Source organism: Lepus europaeus, chromosome 1, assembly GCF_033115175.1.
Source record: "Lepus europaeus isolate LE1 chromosome 1, mLepTim1.pri, whole genome shotgun sequence".
In the NCBI taxonomy this organism is placed as follows: Eukaryota; Metazoa; Chordata; class Mammalia; order Lagomorpha; family Leporidae; genus Lepus; species Lepus europaeus.
The window spans coordinates 181,478,018-181,496,821 of NC_084827.1; the positions used below are offsets into that span (position 1 = coordinate 181,478,018).

The 18,804-nt window shown below is 59.4% G+C and overlaps 1 protein-coding gene across 1 annotated transcript in view; it reads left to right on the forward strand.

Annotated features, from left to right (window-relative positions):
- Positions 1-3,952: 3,952 nt before the first annotated feature.
- UBE2F (ubiquitin conjugating enzyme E2 F (putative)) overlaps positions 3,953-18,804 on the forward strand; it is a 56,971-nt gene continuing 42,119 nt past the window's right edge. The window contains exons 1-2 of the mRNA XM_062193871.1: positions 3,953-4,087; positions 9,548-9,681. Of these exons, the coding sequence (XP_062049855.1) occupies positions 9,564-9,681 (118 nt within the window). The 5' untranslated portion in view covers positions 3,953-4,087; positions 9,548-9,563. The remainder of the gene's footprint in view (positions 4,088-9,547; positions 9,682-18,804) is intronic.

The following is an 18,804-nucleotide window of genomic DNA, read 5'->3' on the forward strand; positions in this document are numbered from 1 at the left end:
AGCTCCAGGCCTGGAGTGTCCACACTTGTTGCAGCCCCACCCACCACCAGGTTCTAAGGCGACAGTGCTGGCCAGCACAGCATTTCTTGTCCCCTCCTTTGCCTGTCTCTCAGCTCCAGTGGGAGAAGGGAACCCACGGGAGCAGAGCCCAAGGTTCTGGCTGTGCCCATCCCCCATTCTGCAGCAACTGGCCAAGGGCTGGTCTCTTCCAAGGGCTCATGGTTTTGGAGGGCTGCCCTTGGGCGAGCTCTCCCCTAGGGACCAAGCCCTTGAGGGTTCCCGTTGTGTAGAACCTCGCTTGGGTTGAAATAGGTTTTTGAAGACTTCCAGGAACACAGGGGGATCCAGGCCTGCTCTTGGGTGCCCTGGACCCTGCTTCCGAGAAACACAGGGCCCAGCTGGAGGGGAGGTCCAAATCCTGGGAGAACCTGGAACAGCCCGGACCAGGTGGGAGCAGGTGCCGGCCCAGGGCTGAGTTGAACCCTTCCTCCCGTGTCCCCTGGCTGTTCTCCAATCCACTGAACGAGAGCCTGCGTTGGGAAGGCCGCAGAGGTCTTGCCGGGAAAGGACAGTGTGTACTGGAGGGAGAGGCACAGGGCAGTGTCCCACAGTGCCCAGTGGGCGGGGCTGATGCTGACTCAGCCAGACCAGGGGCCAACCTCTCGCTGAAACCCAGAGCCAGGCCTGCCCACTCTGCTGAGGAACGAATGGCGACTGCTGACCGCTCGCCCCTCCCCAGGGCAGGTGAGGTGAGGTGTGTCTCTCCAGGGCTTTAACTGAACTTCACGGACTGAATATTTCCCCAAAATCCGGATGTGGAAGCCCGAACGCCAAGTGTGGCTGTGCTTGGAGTTATTCAGACTGAAGGAGGCCACGAGGCAGGATTTCTCTCCTTATAAGCAGGAGCGTGGCCACGCAGGGAAGGCGCTGGTTAAGATGTCCCCTAGCAGAGTGCCCACACCTGGGGCCTCTGCTGCCTGCTTCCTGCGGGTGCAGGCCCTGGGAGGCCGCGGTGATGGCTCAGGTGAGTGGGTCACTACCACCCATCCACGTGGGAGATGTGGGTCGAGTTCTCCACGTTGGCACCCGGCCTGGGACCACTGCTGGCATCTGGGGCCTAACCAGAGGTTGGGAGCTCTGTCTCTGTGCCCCTCTAAGAAACAAAAGGAAAACGAGAAGAGGAAGGGAGAGACAGCAGAGGGCCCATTCCCTGCCTCGTGTGCGCACGGCGAGGTGGCGGCTGCTTCCTGGTCCTCAGGATGAAATCTGCCTTGCTGGACCTTAGCTTACACTTCCAGCATTCCCATCTGCGAGAGGATTAGCAAAACCTGAAGCCCCTGCCCGGTCTGGGGCCGGCACTGCGGTGTAGCAGGTAAACCACTGCCTGCGACGCCGGCATCCCGCGTCCTGGCTGCTGCACTTCGCATCCAACTCCCTACTAACGGCCTGGGAAGTGCAGTGGAGGATGGCCGGATGAAGCTCCTGGCTCCTGATTTTGGCCTGGGCCAGCCCTGGCCATTGCAGCCATCTGGGGAGTGGGCCAGTGGATGGAAGATCAATCTCTCTGTAACTCTTGACTTTCAAATGATAAATAACTAAATCTTAAAAAAAAAAAAAAAAAAAAAAGGGCCGGCACCGTGGCTCAACAGGCTAATCCTCCGCCTTGTGGCGCCGGCACACCGGGTTCTAGTCCCGGTCGGGGCACCGATCCTGTCCCGGTTGCCCCTCTTCCAGGCCAGCTCTCTGCTGTGGCCAGGGAGGGCAGTGGAGGATGGGCCAAGTGCTTGGGCCCTGCACCCCATGGGAGACCAGGATAAGCACCTGGCTCCTGCCATCGGAACAGCGTGGTGCGCCGGCCGCAGCGCGCTACTGCGGCGGCCATTGGAGGGTGAACCAACGGCAAAAGGAAGACCTTTCTCTCTGTTTCTCTCTCTCACTGTCCACTCTGCCTGTCAAAAAAAAAATTTAAAAAAAAAAAAAAGCCCCTAGTCTGGGACCGCCCAGCAGCCTGAGCTCATTAACACAGTGGCAGAGGTCACCAGAGGTCACTTTTCATCTGCAGATGCTTCCTTAGCCCAGCAGGCACCGGTCGACCAGCTGGCAGGCTGCTCCCGGCTGGAGCGCCCAGCCCTGGGCGAGGCTGGACGGCCCCGGCACCTGCGTTCAGAAGGCCTGATTGGAAGAGAGCACAGTCCCCCGTGTGCGGCTCCACAGGCTACAGAGCCTGGGAGACGGACAAGGAGCAGAAACCGTTCCTCACGGCTCTGGAGGCGACCATGCAGGACCAGGTGCCTTCTTGCTGCGTCTCCACGGAGCAGTCAGAGAACCCGCTCGCTACGGGGTCCCCTGTTCACGACGGGAGCCCACGTGACCTAAACACCCCAACACTGCTGGCACGGGGATGGGATCCAAAACGTGAGCTATGCAGGGGACAGAAACAGGGACACCCCCTTCCATGCCCCAAGCTCCTGGGGTCCAACTTCTGGGGAGCCACTGCCCAAGGTGGCAGGGGTGGGCAGGATGGGAAGGTCTCCTCCTCCCCTCCCCTGGGAGGAGCCGGAAGGGGGAGCCTCCTCCAGCCCCCAGTGCTCTGGATTATAAAGACGTGTCTGAGGCCAGGGCCCCAGCTCCACGGAGGCCCCTGGAAGGAAGGACTGAGGGGATAGGCCACCAGGAAGTGAACCCCGGCACTGGCCCCGAGCCCCCAGAGCGCCCTCCTCACATCCAGTCCTCTAAGTTTTCTGTGCCAAAGCTGTGCAGGCTGGGCTTCCGGGAGAGCCCGGGGCACAGGCACGATTCACCTGGGGACCACCGTCGGCTCCCTGGCTGCTGCTTCGGGGCCTCTGTGCCGGCTGGGGGCAAATCCCAGGTCAGGCTGCCGGCAGCAGCTTGACGTCGGTGCTCACTCACCTCACCCTACAGACAGACACCGGCTTTGTGAGGTCCTGGTGAGGGGGACGGCAGGAACACATACCGGGGAGGCAGCCTCCCCAGGCACAGCCCTGAACGGCCTCCTGTGTGGAACTGCGGCCGCCGTGGGCTTAGGCCGTCCCCTTCAGAGCCAAAGACAGGTGTCCAGGCTGATCCAGCCCTCCCTCCACCCAGGGCCTGGCTCCAGCTCTTATCTCCTAAGGCCAGCTCGCCGCCACCAGCTGACGCAACATTTACCCAGCAGATGTGCGCCCAGCACCTGCCCCGTGCCAGGGCGGCCCGGGACTCACTTGGGGCCACAGGCAGTGGCCTCACAGGTGCAGCACCAAGGAGAAGGCCCGAGGGGGTCCCCCCCAGCCCCCTCTCCCAGGCCTGAGCGGTGGCTAAGCCTGGGGGAGCTTCGAGTCGTCTTCACCCACTTCCTGACTTCCCTCCCACAGGCTCAGGGACAGCAAATCTGACAGGTGTCGTTCACCCTCTGAGCCGTCGCTGACTCCTGGCGAACCCCCGCACGGGAAGAACTCGCACTCCACACGCTCGGAACAGAACAGCTTCCACCAGGCTTTAAACACATTTACGAGAGAAAAGCAGGTGCACACGTGACCGGCGAGGGCAGGACAGGGCCTCTGCACCCCCTGCTCTCCATCCGTCGAGGCGGGCGACTCCGGCCAGGCCGCTCCTCCAGGGGGAACCCCGAAATGAACGCAGCACGGCACTGCACCGGAGCCCCGAGCGCCCCGCCGCTCCCCGCGCCGAGCTGGGGCGCGCAGCCTCCGGAACCCGCGGGAGGGCCCCGCCTCCGCCCCGCCCCCGGCCGCCACTGGCCAATCAGTCGGGGCCGTGAAGATTCGTCCCCACCCCCAGCCGCCGCTCTCTGCCAATCAGCGAGGGCCACACGACGCCCCTCCCCGGCCCGCGCACGCAGCTGTTCGCGAGTCCGGCTCCAAATAAAGTTCTTCGCCGCTTTGAATCTTTTTTTTAAAGCGCCCGCTGCCTTCGCGGCTGTCGCAGGAGAGATACCGAGTCCCCGCCCCGCCACTTCCGGTCCCGCCGCCCGGAGCCGGTGCGGCTGTGAGGGGCCGCGTCTCGCCGCCGCCGCCCGGGCCGGGCATGGTGTTGGGCGCCGGGCCCGCCTCGCCTGTCTCCGGGTGCCCAGGTGAGGAGCGGGGGCCGGGGCCGGCTGCGGGCTCCTCGGCGCCGGTGCACCGGCGGGCCTGGGCCGGCCGGGAGGGCGCTGGCCGCGCCGGGGACGAGAGGCCCGGCGACGTGAAGGGGCCGGGCCGCGCCGGGCGAGCGAGGGCGGCGGCGACGGCGGCGGCCGCGCCGGCCCCTGTGGGCGCGGGGCTGCTGCCGCCTCGTGCGGGCGACGCGGGGGCGTCCGGCGCCGGGCCAAGGTCAGCGGCCGGACGTGGCCGGGACTCCGGGCCGCTGCGGGGGTCGCGCTGGGCCGGGCCCGGGCCGGGGGAGGCTGGCGAGTGCGGGCGTCCGGCTGCCCTCCCGGGTTTGCCGGTGCGCGGCCTGGGTGTGGCCTCCCCGGCCTGGGCTGCTTCCTCTGGGCCCGCCCCTGCCGGTGCCCTCGGCGCGGGGTGCGGGGCTTCAGGAGTTGGAATCCAGACGGGACCCTGGGCTCCTCGAGGAAGCGGTAGATTGGGTGGTGCAGGTAGCGGGGGAGCCCAGCCCCGGTGTCCGAGTGGACGGAAGCCGCTGGAAGGCAGCAGGGGCTTGTGGAGGAGCCGAGGGCCTGGCCTGCCAGCTGCGGAGGGGGTGAAGGCCCTGGGGACCCCCCCCCCCCCCGGGTGTTCCTGCGGGGCACAGGTCTCTGCTGAGAACGAAGCGGCCGGGCTCCAGCCCCCAGGCCAGGCCCTGGCTTCCGGAGAACAGTAGGGGGAGGACTTGTCCCTGCCCTGAGCTGGGCCCTCTAGGCCGGGGGCTCTGCTGTGCTTGCACTGGGGCTTCTCCGTGGCAGGACTTGTCCACATGGGGGACTCCGCAGCGGGACCTGACCGCCCCTGGAGGCCGCTTCCCCGCAGGTGACGCTGCGCCCAGTGACCTGCGGCTGGATATAACCCAGGGGTCCTCTCCTTGGTGCAGGCTGAGAGCAGGGCCCACGCAGAGGAGCCTGGCTGGGCCGGTCACGAGCTGTGGCGTTTGGAGACAGCTGGTCTGTCCTGAACTGCCGCCTCAGTCAGCACCAATGGCAGGAAAGGGGAAGTTGGTTTTAAACTCGATTTTCAAGAAGTGAGGCGTACGGAAGGGACAAGGATCCTGAAGCGGTGTCGGCTGACCTCCTGCCGGACGGAAGGATTCTTTTGCCCAAATGCTTCTGCATAGATTCAGTTTCACAGCCCTGGAGACGCTGCCAAGCTGGGTCTCTGGTTATCTCTGCATTGGCTACAGACGATGGAGACAAAGGTGGCCCGATATGCTTTGATTTTGAAGAATTTGTGGAGAGTAAGCTTTGTGTTCCGTGGAAGACAAGGCAGTTGGTGCCCGGTGTGTTCTACAAAGGTCCCCGATGTATTTTTTTTTTTTAAAGATTTTATTTATTTATTTGACAGGTAGAGTTACAGACAGTGAGAGAGAGACAGAGAGAGAGGTCTTCCATCCGCTGTTTCACTCCCAAGATGGCCACAATGGCCGGAGCTGCACTGATCCGAAGCCAGGAGCCAGGTGCTTCTTCTGGTCTCCCACACGGGTGCAGGGGCCCAAGCACTTGGGCCATCCTCCACTGCCCTCCTGGGGCCACAGCAGAGAGAGCTGGACTGGAAGAGAAGCAACCGGGACTAGAAACCGGCGCCCATATGGGGTGCCGGCGCTGCAGGCGGAGGATTAACCAAGTGAGCCACGGCGCTGGCCCCCGGTCCCTGGCGTATTAAAGGCAGCAAGCCAGGATCTGAGCTCAGGGGCGTGGGCATCCCCTGCACACAGGAGGCCTTCAGGGGCGTGGGCATCCCCTGCACACAGGAGGACTTCAGGGGCGTGGGCATCCCCTGCACACAGGCCTTCAGGGGCGTGGGCATCCCCTGCACACAGGACTTCAGGGACGTGGGCATCCCCTGCACACAGGAGGACTTCAGGGGCATGGGCATCCCCTGCACACAGGCCTTCAGGTGCGTGGGCATCCCCTGCACACAGGACTTCAGGGACGTGGGCATCCCCTGCACACAGGAGGACTTCAGGGGCGTGGGCATCCCCTGCACACAGGAGGACTTCAGGGGCGTGGGCATCCCCTGCACACAGGAGGACTTCAGGGCACGTGGGCATCCCCTGCACACAGGCCTTCTGGGGCGTGGGCATCCCCTGCATACAGGCCTTCAGGGGCGTGGGCATCCCCTGCACACAGGAGGACTTCAGGGGCGTGGGCATCCCCTGCACACAGGCCTTCAGGGGCGTGGGCATCCCCTGCATACAGGACTTCAGGGACGTGGGCATCCCCTGCACACAGGCCTTCAGGGGCGTGGGCATCCCCTGCACACAGGAGGACTTCAGGGGCGTGGGCATCCCCTGCACACAGGCCTTCTGGGGCGTGGGCATCCCCTGCATACAGGCCTTCAGGGGCGTGGGCATCCCCTGCACACAGGAGGACTTCAGGGGCGTGGGCATCCCCTGCACACAGGAGGACTTCAGGGGCGTGGGCATCCCCTGCACACAGGCCTTCAGGGGCGTGGGCATCCCCTGCACACAGGAGGACTTCAGGGGCATGGGCATCCCCTGCACACAGGCCTTCAGGGGCGTGGGCATCCCCTGCACACAGGCCTTCAGGCGCGTGGGCATCCCCTGCACACAGGAGGACTTCAGGGGCGTGGGCATCCCCTGCACACAGGCCTTCAGGGGCGTGGGCATCCCCTGCACACAGGACTTCAGGGCGCTTGGGCAGTGTTGCTGAAATGAGCGTCCGCCGTGCTCGGCCCCTCTGCAGCTGTCGGCCTAGGTCCTCAGGGAGTTGGTTTGGACCATGCGTATGGCCCTGGGGTCCTGCCTGCTGGTCTTTAAGCACTTTGTGCCTTTGCCTACCTGTTACTTTTTGCCTTGTTTTCAATGTGAAGGTCAGTTAGAGGACAGAAACCTGTTGGCTCTCGGGTGGGGCATCTGGTGCTTGCAGCTGACCCCGGGGGGATGGATGCAGACCTGGCCCATCCAGAAGTGACCCTGACAAGGTGCTGCAGCCTGGGCACAGGGCTGTGGGCTTGGCTGCGGAAGCCAACACTGCTCTCCGCTTCCAGTCTGCTTAGGGTTCCTGATAGGATCAGTCCGGGCGGTGCCAGGGCGGCGACCTGGGCTGCTAGCTCCAGGAGCTTGTGGGCTGAAGCCCCCGCAGGTGTCCTGACTGCTCCCCTGTGAAGTGAGTTCAGAGCGGCACTGCTGGCTCGCTGGGCCTCGGTGAAGGTGTGTTCACCGCTGGGCCCTGTGGGGGTCTGCTTGAGCAGGCGGCGTGGTGGAGTGAGAATGAAGGAACTGGCGTTGTCTTCACAGTTTTGTCAGCCTTACTGAGTTACAGTTGGAGCTACACTAAGCTGCACGTTTGAAACATGAAGTCGATCGGTCCTGACGTACGTATGCCCTGAAACCGTGACCACACTCAAGATAAAAATTACGTCTGTGATTCCCCAGGAGAGAAACTAGTGTTTCCGTGGTGGCTGCTTCTAGCAGCTAAGTGACTTTGGACAGTCCACTTCTGGGGACCCCATTGTCCCAGGGTCCACTTGGGAAAATGGAGGGGAGTCAGGGGTAGGAGTGCTTCCCAGATATGCAATCCTAGGGGCCTGTGAACTCTATCTGTAAAGCTTATTTTGGGACATTTAAATCAGTGCTGCTTGCTTTTTACTTGAAAGGCACAGGGAGGGAGAGAGATCGATCTTCCATCTGCAACAGCCAGACCCGGGCCAGGCCAAAGCCGGGAGCCAGGAATTCCACCCAGGTCTCCCACGCGGCAGGCCGTCACCCACCGCCTCCCTAGCCCGTTAGCAGGGAGGCAGAGCGGCCGAGACACGCTGGCGTGGGATGTGCACGTGTGAGTAGCAGCTGAACCCTGCACCACGATGCTCGCTCCTAGAGCCGTGTTTGTGTAGAGGAGCAGGTGGGTGTATCTGTGTTCCCAGCACGGCAAGGGCTGTGCACAATGCCGAAGGTCATGGTCAATGTGTTGTTTTCATACACAAATGATAGGTGAAATCTGACAGTCTAGAGGACTCGATGTAAGAGGCTGCAGAGCAGAGCTGGGTCAAAATGATTTAAAATACCAACAAGGGGGGCGGCGCTGTGGCGCAGCAGGTAACGGCCTGGCCTGAGCACCGGCATCCCATATGGGCGCCAGTTCTAGTCCCGGCTGCTCCTCTTCCCATCCAGCTCTCTGCTGTGGCCAAGATGGCCCAAGTCCTTGGGCCCCTGCACCCACGTGGGAGATCCGGAAGAAGCTCCTGGCTCCTGGCTTCGGATCGACGTGGCTCTGGCTGTTGCGGCCACCTGGGGAGTGAACCAGCAGATGGAAGACCTCTCTCTCTACCTCTCTCTCTCTCTCTCTCTCTCTCTCTCTCTAACTGTCTTTCAAATCAATAAAATAAAATCTTTGAGAAAAATACCAGTGAGGAGAGGGTTGATTTCTTTTGTTGGGCTTTTAGGATCTTGGCCTCCAAGTAGTTCCATGCTTCCGTCAGGGTGTTCTCTGGGAGAGTGGTGTTGGAAGGAAATGATACGAACACAACAATTATGCAGAAATATTGAACTGGTAACCAGTTTTGTCTTTAAAACAAAGTTGTAGGGTCCCTCTCTGTGGCAGAGGGGGTGAGAGCAGCAGGAAGCTCAGGTTCACGGCAGTTTGTTGGGAACAGGGCCAGGCTCTAGTCCAGGTATCGCTGGACTCCGGGTGGCGTCTGTCGTGACAAATGTGCCCTCCGCTGGGGGATATTGATAATGGGGCCGGCGTGGTGTGTGCATGGGGACTGGGGATATATGGGAGATGGGAGATCTCCGAACCTTCTCAGTTTTATTGTGAACTTAAAACTTTTCAAAAAAAAAAAAAAAAAGTCTAAAAATCGGTGGTGTTTCTTTCCCCTTGCCCTGAGCAGTCTGGGGGCACAGACTGAACACACAGTGGTGTGGGGCATTCACTGTAGCTCAGTCTTGATGTTGATGTCGCCAGCCGTGTAAGTCGCCCACACCATGAGCAGACACAGAGGCGCGGATGGACTCTGGTGCTGCTTGTCCAGAGGCCGTGGCTCGCTCGTCCCCCAGCAGGCTGGGCTCTGGGGCCACTCACCGGGAGCACAGACCCCCAGGCAGGGAGGGACAGGCTACAGTGGACAGCGGGAGGTGTGTGCAGCCACCAGTGGGGCTCTCCCGACCGCGCCCTCCACGAGAGTGCAGGCTGGGGCCTGGCACAAGCGGTGTGCGGTGAATGTGCAGCTCACGGCTCTCCCTGCGTAAAATTTACATTCCAGCTCTAGAAAGTGATGGACCACGGCATAGGGAGTCCTCAGATCTTCATGGAGGAATCCGTTCTTGCCAACTATGCAAAATTCCTCAGTGAGTTAGAGAAAGGAACGAAGATGCAACGCCGTGCGTGTGTTCGCTTCTGGCCTCTGACACGGGCCCCTGCCCTGCTGTGCTCTGCTCCCAGGGGGAAGGTGGCAGTGATGCTGACGCTGGCCAGCAAGCTGAAGCGGGATGACGGGCTCAGAGGGTCCCGGACGGCAGCCTCGGCGGCGGACTCCACGCGGAGGGTCTCCGTGAGAGACAAGCTGCTCGTGAAAGGTAATCCCTGTCTCTGTGAGCTGTGTTTGTGCTGGAAGCTCTTTGGGGACATAAAGCAGGCTGTTGCAGAACTTCCTGTTTAAACAAGTTTTCAGATACAACTTGCTTATCGATTACAGTGGGGCTTTGTGGGACGCTGATGGCGAGGAAGTGGTGATAGGAACTGCACGTGTCTCACACGTTTGAGATGTCCTTTGTTGGGTCTTCCAGCATGCAGGTGGAAAGGAAAGTACAGGCGTGGCCGGTCTCAGTGCTGTCATCGTCCTCTCTTCCTGCCACTCAGCACCGTGGCTTCTAGTCTAAGATGGAGGGAGCTGAATGTGGTGGTCTCTTGGGATCCTTTCCTGTTCATTCTGTCGAAGTTTAAGGCCCGTCCTTGGCAAATGAGCTCCCATCACAGACTTCCTAACAAATGCAAGCGGTGTCTTGGAGCTACCGCCGTTTACACTATCCCCAATGGACAGGGAGCTGTCTTTAGGGAAGCTTTGTAGACCTGCAGTGCGTGGGGACGTGTGTGGATGTGAGTATGGGTTTGCCTGTGTATGTGTGAATTTCCCGTTTATTCACTGGGTTTTTCTACATGTAGGTGCAGAGGGGGCATTTTAGGCTCATGAAGCCTACAAAATATGAACAAACAGTTGCTGCCTTGAAGGGGTTGTACTTGGCAACACTTTTTATTTTGTAACAGATGTTTACATTTCTTGTAGCTGGAAAGCAGAGAGTTGAGTAGTGTGTTAGAACTGCCTGTTTTCATGTGGGGTCAGAGACAGCATGGGACTATGGCATTCGTGTGACCTGGAGGGCGCTGATGGCAGCGGCTGGTGTGTGAAAAACGCACAGGGTTTGGCCTTCCCAGACACACATCACCGCTAAGTGGGGCCAGAACAGGCACAGGGAAGCACTGGTTTATAGAGATTTAAGAGCGTGTTCTTCCTTGTTCTTCCCTGCTCCGAATCTTAGCTTCGGCTTATCCTTTAAAAAAAAAAAAAAAAAAAGATTTATTTATTTATTTGAGAGGCAGAGAGAGAGGTCTTCTGTCCACAGGTTCATGCCCCAGATGGCCACAACGGCCGGAGCTGCGCCGATCCAAAGCCGGGAGCCTCCTCTGGGTCTCCCATGTGGGTGCAGGGGCCCAATGACTTGGGCCATCCTCCGCTGCTCTCCCAGGTGATAGCAGAGAGCTGGAGTGGCCGGGACACAAACCAGCGCCCGTGTGGGATGCCAGCACTGCAGGTAGCAGCTTTGACCACTATGCCACAGCACCGGCCCCTGGGTTATCCTTTTTATCCTCTTGGCCTTACCCACTGAGTCCAGGAACGCTAGATCATACTCAGTGTGTCCCAGCACTGGAAGGTTTACCTTGCTGGGATCGGGGGTGACACGTGGACCAGAACATGCCCATGTGTGTGAGGTAGGACTGGAGCCGCCTCCTCCGATTCTGGCATCCAGTGAGCCACGTAAAGGCCTGGGCGTGTTTCTGCAGTGCCTTTGCGGGGCAGGTTTTGTTGCCAGGGGTTGCAGTGAGAGCTGGGACCGCCGAGGAGGAGCAGGTGGAAGCTGACAGGTAACCAGGCCCAGCTTCCTCAGCCTGTCACGTGCGTGGTCATGCAGCTTGTTAGCACTGGCCACCTAGGGCAGGCCCTTCGCTGGGCATCGTGTTCCGTTTGTGCTGCTGTGTGACACTGCAGCCTGAGGAGTTTGCAGCTAATGGAGATGTATGTCTCACGGGTCTGGAGGCTGTGAAGCCGACTCGGCTCCAGTGGGATTGGTGTGAGTGAGGGCCGCTCTCTTCCTCCAAGGTGGTGCTTTGTTCTTGCATCTTCCAGAAGGGGAGAGCATTGAGACCGCGGGGCCGAAAGCCCTCAGCCAGTTCTCTCCAGCCTTGTGTGAGGCACTAATGCCTCCTCACTTCCCAAAGGCCCGCCTCCCAGTGCCACCAGTGCGGGTTACGCTGTCTGTGGATTTGGACAAATTGAAGCTGTGGCAGCCCCTTACAGGATCGTTCCTGTTTGCCTTGCAGAGCCGTGCCGAGTGGGTGCCTCACTCTGTGGCTGCTGGAGCGGGGAGGAAATGTGCCCAGGGTGCAGCTTTAGTGCAGCAGGGTGGCCAGACCCACACAGCAGGTGGGCTGGGCTCTCCAGCAGATGGAATCGCAGGTCCCCAGAAGCTCATCTCCAGGGTCCTCTCAGGGGCTCACCTGGGAGCCCTCAGGTGGCTCCAGGACCCAACAGAGCTGGGGGACTCACTGGGGCTCTCGAGGCTGCACTCCGTCCCAGCTCCAAGACAGAGGTCTTCGGCTGGGTTGACAGGGCCCAGCTTAGGTTCCTTGGCCTTGTGAGACCCATCGAGGAGAGATGCAGAACCAGCCCCTGGCCGCCGTTCCCCTTCCCTGGGCTCTGGTGGTTATTAAGTTTCTAGAGCCAAGGCATTTGCAGTTAACAACAGTAGACGCAGTGCCCACCCCTCTTGCAACCTGGCCAGGTTGGGCTGGCCAGGTGGGGAGTAGTTTGGGCCTGGAGTGGAGGTAGGTGAGGAAGAGGGTGGGCCTGACCTGGGAGAAGAGGAGGAGGTGTGCTGTGGTGGCCCGCAGTGCCCTGGGGATTTGTGCGGTGGAATTGGTGCTGTGGAGGGTGGCAGAGTCCACAGCTGTCGCAGGGCTGGCTGCGCAGTGGGAGGGGTAATGATGGGGAGAATCCTCTCCCAGTGAAACTCCTTTTGGAACCCTGAGAAAAGTGGTGTGTTGGAGGTCAGCAGGACTGGCACGGTGGGAGTTGTCATCCTGGGCTGTGACTTGGATGTTACAAGGATCAAGAGGGGGTCCTAAAGTCTGTGTGCATGCCCAGGGCTTAATGCCGCAGGCTGGTTCCTGGAAGGGAAGCAGGGCAGGTATTAAGGCCACGCTCAGCGGGATACCTGGTGGGGGGGGGCAGGCTGGGCCGAGGGAGGCTGGAGCTAGGAGGAGCCCCACGCGGCCTCTGCCCTGCAGCAGGTGGCCTTCCTGCTTTGCATCCATCAGCCCTCAGGTGGGGGTGGGGGTGGGGTGGGCTCTGCAGTCACGAAGTCTTGAAGGGCTGGGTGCTGAAGGCCATCTGTCCATAGCCCTTACTGAGAGAGGTCCTGTGTGGCACCTTCGTGGGTGATGCCCATGCCACAGCACCCGAAGTAGAGCCCACGGGGAAGACCACAGACACTAACAGACCCACACAGGGGTCTTAACTGGCGCATTGCCTTGCTGACCCGTGATGTGGACCCTGGCTGCACGACTGAAGTGGTCCCTTCACAGATATTTCTTAGAAGGTGTGGCAGGAGATGAATCAGCTCTGCCTCCCTGGCTCTGGCCTCGCAGAGGCTCTCGGGCTGTCTTAGAGTGGCCAGCCAGCCAGGGAAGGCCCGCGCACTGGCACAGGTTCTTCCTCAGGCACACTGGCCTTTCCTTAGGGCCCCTGGGCTGGTTCCGAGGGTGCCTTCCGGTCTGGAACTGGAGAGGTGCTTGGAGCAGCAGTTCCCGGAGCGTGTAGACCAATCGTGCATTACTGGGCTGCCGTCTGCCCTGACTCCTGGGAGCCGGGATCCCTAAGCAAAGAATGTCGGGTCTGTGCGTTTCCTGTTGGCCCGGACTCTGGCCGGGCCTGGCAGGGCAGTCCTTACCAAGGCTGTCCGTGTTGCTGGTGGGAGTGAGTCAGGCCTGAGTCCACCAAGCTCAGTCTCATGGTTCTCCCCACCCCCAGGAGCACCCTACAGGACAGGATTAATTGCTCCCTTGTCCATCTGAAGGTTGGCACTTTTTTCCCGTGACAGCTGAATGCTTGTTTGTTTCTGTTCTTTCCCGTGTTCACCCAGCAAACCCTGTAGTTGGTGCCAGGGTATTGTCAGTGACCCCAGGAGACCTCATGGGACTCTGGTGGGCTGGCAGGATCCTTTGCTCTGTTGGTCTTTGTTCGGCGTGCAGATTTGGAACGGAGCTTGTTCAGGCTCAGGTCTGGAGTTAGGGAAGTAGCCTTTGTCCCCGGCCGTCCCTGGTGGGTGCTGTGCGTCTGCTCCTCAGAGGGAGGGGCCTGGCTGCCCACCCATCTGCACTCCAGTGTCCAGGTGTAGTGCCTGCCTCCGTGGGGGCTTCTGTCCAAGGGAACAGGCTGGTTGTCTGTGGGCCTTTTACCTTTTTTATAACAGGCCTGCTGGACCCCCATCCCAGTGCCATTTCTGGCAGAAATGGGGAGAGCTGCTTTCTCCTGCCTGGTGAGACTGGTGCGTGGGCTCAGGGTTTGGCCGTCGCAGCAGTGGCAGTGTGTGGAGCTGGGGTTATGTGCTCTACTGCATGTTTTAGAAACCACAGCAGAGGCTGATACGGAAGTAAGGCAGCTGGCCAGAGGCTGGGGGACTCCAGGCCAGTGGAGCTCGTCAGCTCCCTCCTGTGCACTGAAGAGCCCAGTAGGGCGGGGTGGGGGCCTGTGGGAAGAGCCCAGTAGGGCAGGGGGACCTGTGGGATTCAGGTGACGGCAGCTGTGCTCATGGTAACAGTGGATGCCGTGAGCCTTGGAGCTCCATTTTCAGTGGTGCCAGGCTCTGCTGCAGGTGATAGCCTTGTTGCCCCAGAGCCCCGGAGAGCCCCGGGGAGGGTGTGGGAAGCAGGGCTTGGTGGTAGCAGTGCTCTCTGGAGGGCTGGCGCGTCCCAGATCGGGCACTGGGAGTGGGTCTTGGGAGTGCAAGAGAGAGCTGAGAAGCCGAGAGAGAGTGTTCTTTCAAGGGCTCCACGGAGGCCGTGGTTCCAGTGAAGGGCACTCCCAGGTCTTCCGGGAAGTTGCTGCTCCGCCCGGAGCTGTCTGATGGGGCTTGGAGCGGGGTCTTGCCAGGAGACATCTGCATCCATGACTGGCTGTGTCTGGGGCATCTCAGGCATTTATTTCTCACAGTCCTACAGGCTGGAACCCCAAGATCAAGTTCCTAGAGGGACTGGCAGATTCCATCCCTGGTGAGGGCTGCCTCTTGCTGTGTCCTCCCATGGTGGAGAGGGAGCTCTGGTCTTCTTCCTCTCCTAAGGCCATTGATCCCACCATGGGGGCCCCACCCTCATGACCTCATCTAATTTTTTTTTTTAACATTTTATTTATTTATTTGAAAGAGTTACACACAGAGAGAGGAGAGGCAGAAAGAGAGAGAGAGGTCTTCCATTCGCTGGTTCACTACCCAGTTGGCTACAACAGCTAGAGTTGTGCCGATCTGAAGCCTGGAGCCAGGAGCTTCTGCCAGGTCTCCCACATGGGTGCAGGGGCCCAAGGAGTTGGGCCATCTTCTACTGCTTTCCCAGGCCATAGCAGAGAGCTGGATCGGAAGAGGAGCAGCCGGGATTTGAACCGGTGCTCATATGGGATGCAGGCGGTGGCTTTACCCACTATGCCACAGTGCCAGCCCCCCATCTAATCTTATTATCTCCCAAAAGCCCCACGTCAAAGTGCCATCTCACTAGGGAGGTCAGGGCCTTCATGCCTGAATGGGGTGGGGGTGGGGGGTGGGCTCACAGATTCAGTGCACAGTACCTTTCGGATGCCTTTTCAGTCCCAGCCATGCTAGCAGAGAAGTGCCCGGGTTCTCAGGCACTCGCAACAGGAGCCCTGCCACCCTGTTGCCCAGGCACCAGTGTGTGCCCCACATAGTGCCAGGTTCTGAGCTTGCAGGGAGGGGGCAGGCTGTGCAGCCCACACCCATGAAGAGTGTGGGTTTGAGTGGCACAGCCGTGAGGAAAGCAGCTCGGAGTCCTGTGCCGTGAGCAGCCCGGGTGGAAGGAGGTGAGTCTGTGCTGAGTGGGGGCCGTTGTGGTAATGGGGCGAATTTTGTGACCTTACATTTCAGTGCAGTCGTGTTTCCAGTGGGCACTGTGGTTTGATCTTTAGTTAGACATGCAGAGGCTCATTTCTCAGAGGAAGTTACGCACCTGTGGAATTGTGCAAGGTGCCAGGCACCTCCCAGAAGTGCAGGGCCACTGAGTGGGAGAGGTGTTAGTACCTTGGAATAGGTGACACCCTAGCGGTTTAAAAATTTAGTTTCTTGTTCCCTGATAGGTGGGGCTGGTGCCTTTTGGGTGGTGAGGCTGTGCAGGGAAGCGCAGCTGTTTTGCCAATAGGCCTCCAAGCTTGGAAAGTAATTAGCTGGATTCTTTGGTCATAGTCTTCTTGTGCACTGTCTTTAAGGTGCTGTTTTTTTAAGATTTATTTTACTTATTTGAGAGGCAGAGAGATTGATCTATCCACTGGTTCACTCCTCAAGTGGCCACAACAGCCAGGGCTGAGCCAGGAGCCAGGAGGTGCATCTGGGTCTGCCGTGGGGAGGGCAGGCACCTGAGCCATCATGCACTGCTTTTCCAGGTGCTTGAGCAGGGAGCCGGCTCAGGTGGAGCAGCCAGCAGTGCTCCAGCGTGGAATGCTGGCTCAACCCGCTACGCCACAGTGGTGCTCCCCAAGGTGACCACTGTTGATATTAGTGGTTTATTATTTGCTGCTGTTTGAAATGTAGGAAGACTTTGTCGTGTGTGGCACTGTGTGAGCATGCCTGGCCCCTGGCTTAATTAAATGCCAAGCATCGGCTGGCGCCGTGGCTCAACAGGCTAATCCTCCGCCTAGCGGCGCCAGCACACCAGGTTCTAGTCCTGGTCGGGGCGCCGGATTCTGTCCCGGTTGCCCCTCTTCCAGGCCAGCTCTCTGCTGTGGCCCGGGAATGCAGTGGAGGATGGCCCGGGAATGCAGTGGAGGATGGCCCAAGTGCTTGGGCCCGGCACCTGCATGGGAGACCAGGAGAAGCACCTGCCTCCTGGCTTCGGATCAGCGCGGTGCGCCGGCCATAGCACGCCGGCCGCGGCGGCCATTGGAGGGTGAACCAACAGCAAAGGAAGACCTTTCTCTCTGTCTCTCTCTCTCACTGTCCACTCTGCCTGTCATAAATAAATAAATAAATAAATGCCAGGCATCTCTGTTGAAGTCTGGGTCCCCAGGATTGAATTCCTTGCCTGCGCTGGTTTCTGGACCCAGGGCCTGCAGGGGCCCCGACTGTGGACTGGGTCTTGGGCTCCTCTCAGCCGCCTCCTCCTTTGAGTGTGTTATACTGAACATGCAAATGCAAGCATAACATAATTTGGAATTTAAATTCTTATTTATAATACAAAGTTACTTTGCATTCCATAAAGTAGCACTTTTTGTTAAATTCATTTATATGTGTGAGCTGTGTGTAATATTTTAGCTTAGCCAAGTGGTGTATAGCATTGTACCTGGTTCTGTGCTTTGAATGTTTGTGCCTCCTCCAAAATTCTTATGTTGAAATCTCATCCCCCAAAGTGATGCTGGTGTTAGGAGGGGCCTCTGGGAAAGCAGTAGAAGATGACCCCTGTGTGTGGGCCCCTGCACCCGTGTGGGACCCAGAGGGAGCTCCTGGCTTCAGATTGGTGCTGCTCTGGCTGTTGCGGCCAACTGGGGAGTGAACCGGCGGATGGAAGACCGACCTCTCTCTCTCTCTCTCTCTCTCTCTCTCTCTCTCTCTCTGCCTCTCCTTCTCGCTCTGTGTAACCCCAGCTTTCAAATAAATAAATAAAATCTCTTAAAAGATAATTTATTGGAGAGAAAGAGAGATACACACAGCCCTCATTTGCTGCTTTACTCCCCCAAAACCGGAGCTTAATCCAGTCTCCCTTGTGGATGGTAGGAGTCCAGTCTTGAGCCATCCCTGCCCCTCCCAGGGTTTCCGTTGGCAGGAAGCGAGCGTCAGAAGCTGAAGCCAGGATTGAACTCAAGTACTCTGTGTGAGATAAGGGTGTTTTAACCACCAGACTAAATGCCCACTCCCAAATAAAATTTTTAATTGTCTCAACACAAGAATGCCAAGGCTTCATAAGATGGCCAGGCTTGCTTTTAGTCAGGAAACGTGTTTCTTTTCCAGTCCCAGCAAGAGGGCGCTCGGCTGGTACTTGTCTCGCCACACCAGCTCCACTGGGGAGGTTTGCTCTTTCCCTCGCACAGTGCCCTGGAACCCTGCGGGAGTGGTGTCCCCTTCACTTCCTCTGACCCACACCGTGTTGCTGGGTGATGCTGCCAACACCCGGACCCTGTGGCAGCCTTCTCCACGCACAGGCCCTGCGGTTTCATACACACAGCTGGTAGAGAGGTGTGTGGGTCACCTCACTTGAGTCCTGGGGCCTCTGCCTGTCTCGCACCCTTCCACTCAGGGCTCAGCTCGGCGAGCACTGGCTTCCAGTGCCCCATTCTCTTCTCAGCTTCACTTCTTTTTAAAAAAAGATTTATTTATTTGAAGGGTAGAGTCAGAGATAGAGGGAAAGAGAGAGAGAGAGAGACCTTCCATCCACTGGTTCACTCCTCAAATGGCCACAGCTTGGCCAGGCCGAAGCCAGGATCTGAAACTCCATCTTGGTCTCCCACGTGGGCATGTCCCACTGCTGTCCCAGGCACGTGAGCAGGGAGCTGGGTTGGAAGCGGAGCAGCTGGGACGTGGACTGGTGCTCTGATACCGTAGGAGTGGCTTAACCTGGGGCCCCACGCGCTGGCTCCTCCGCTTCACTGACTGTGGGCGGTGTCGCTGCCACTCCACGCCAGCTGACGGCGCATTTGCTGCCTCTCTGTGCCCTGGTTTTCGTCTTCCCTGCGGCCCTGTGCCCTGGCTCCCGAGTCCGTGCTCCTGCAGGCCTCCTCCTGCTCGTCCTTCTCACCTGTCCCTCTGCCTTGTCCTCTGCTTCCCGCTGACGTTCTTCCTAACAGCAGCTGGCAGCACTCTGCAGAGGTCCCTCACTCAGCCAAGTACTGACAGCGCACCCACCCTGGAGGCTCCTCCTCCTGGGCCCCCGGCATGCCCACCACAGCCAGGCCCAGCACACCATCTCTCAAGGCCTCTCTGAGCCCCACTGTCCACTTGTCGCCAGACGTGTCGGTTCTGTCGGCTCTTTCCCTGCCTTTGCCAGCTGCCTGCTGCCTCCGCTTGCCATGTCTGTGTGGCTTTCCTGAGGCAAAGCTTGGAAACCTTTTATCAGAAGTCTCTGTGCTGCCTCCACGGTCCTGTCTTGTTTCCTACCTTCCTTCCTGTCACTCTGCCATTGTCTGTGGCCCTTTGTGCTGGCCGCACTGATGCCTG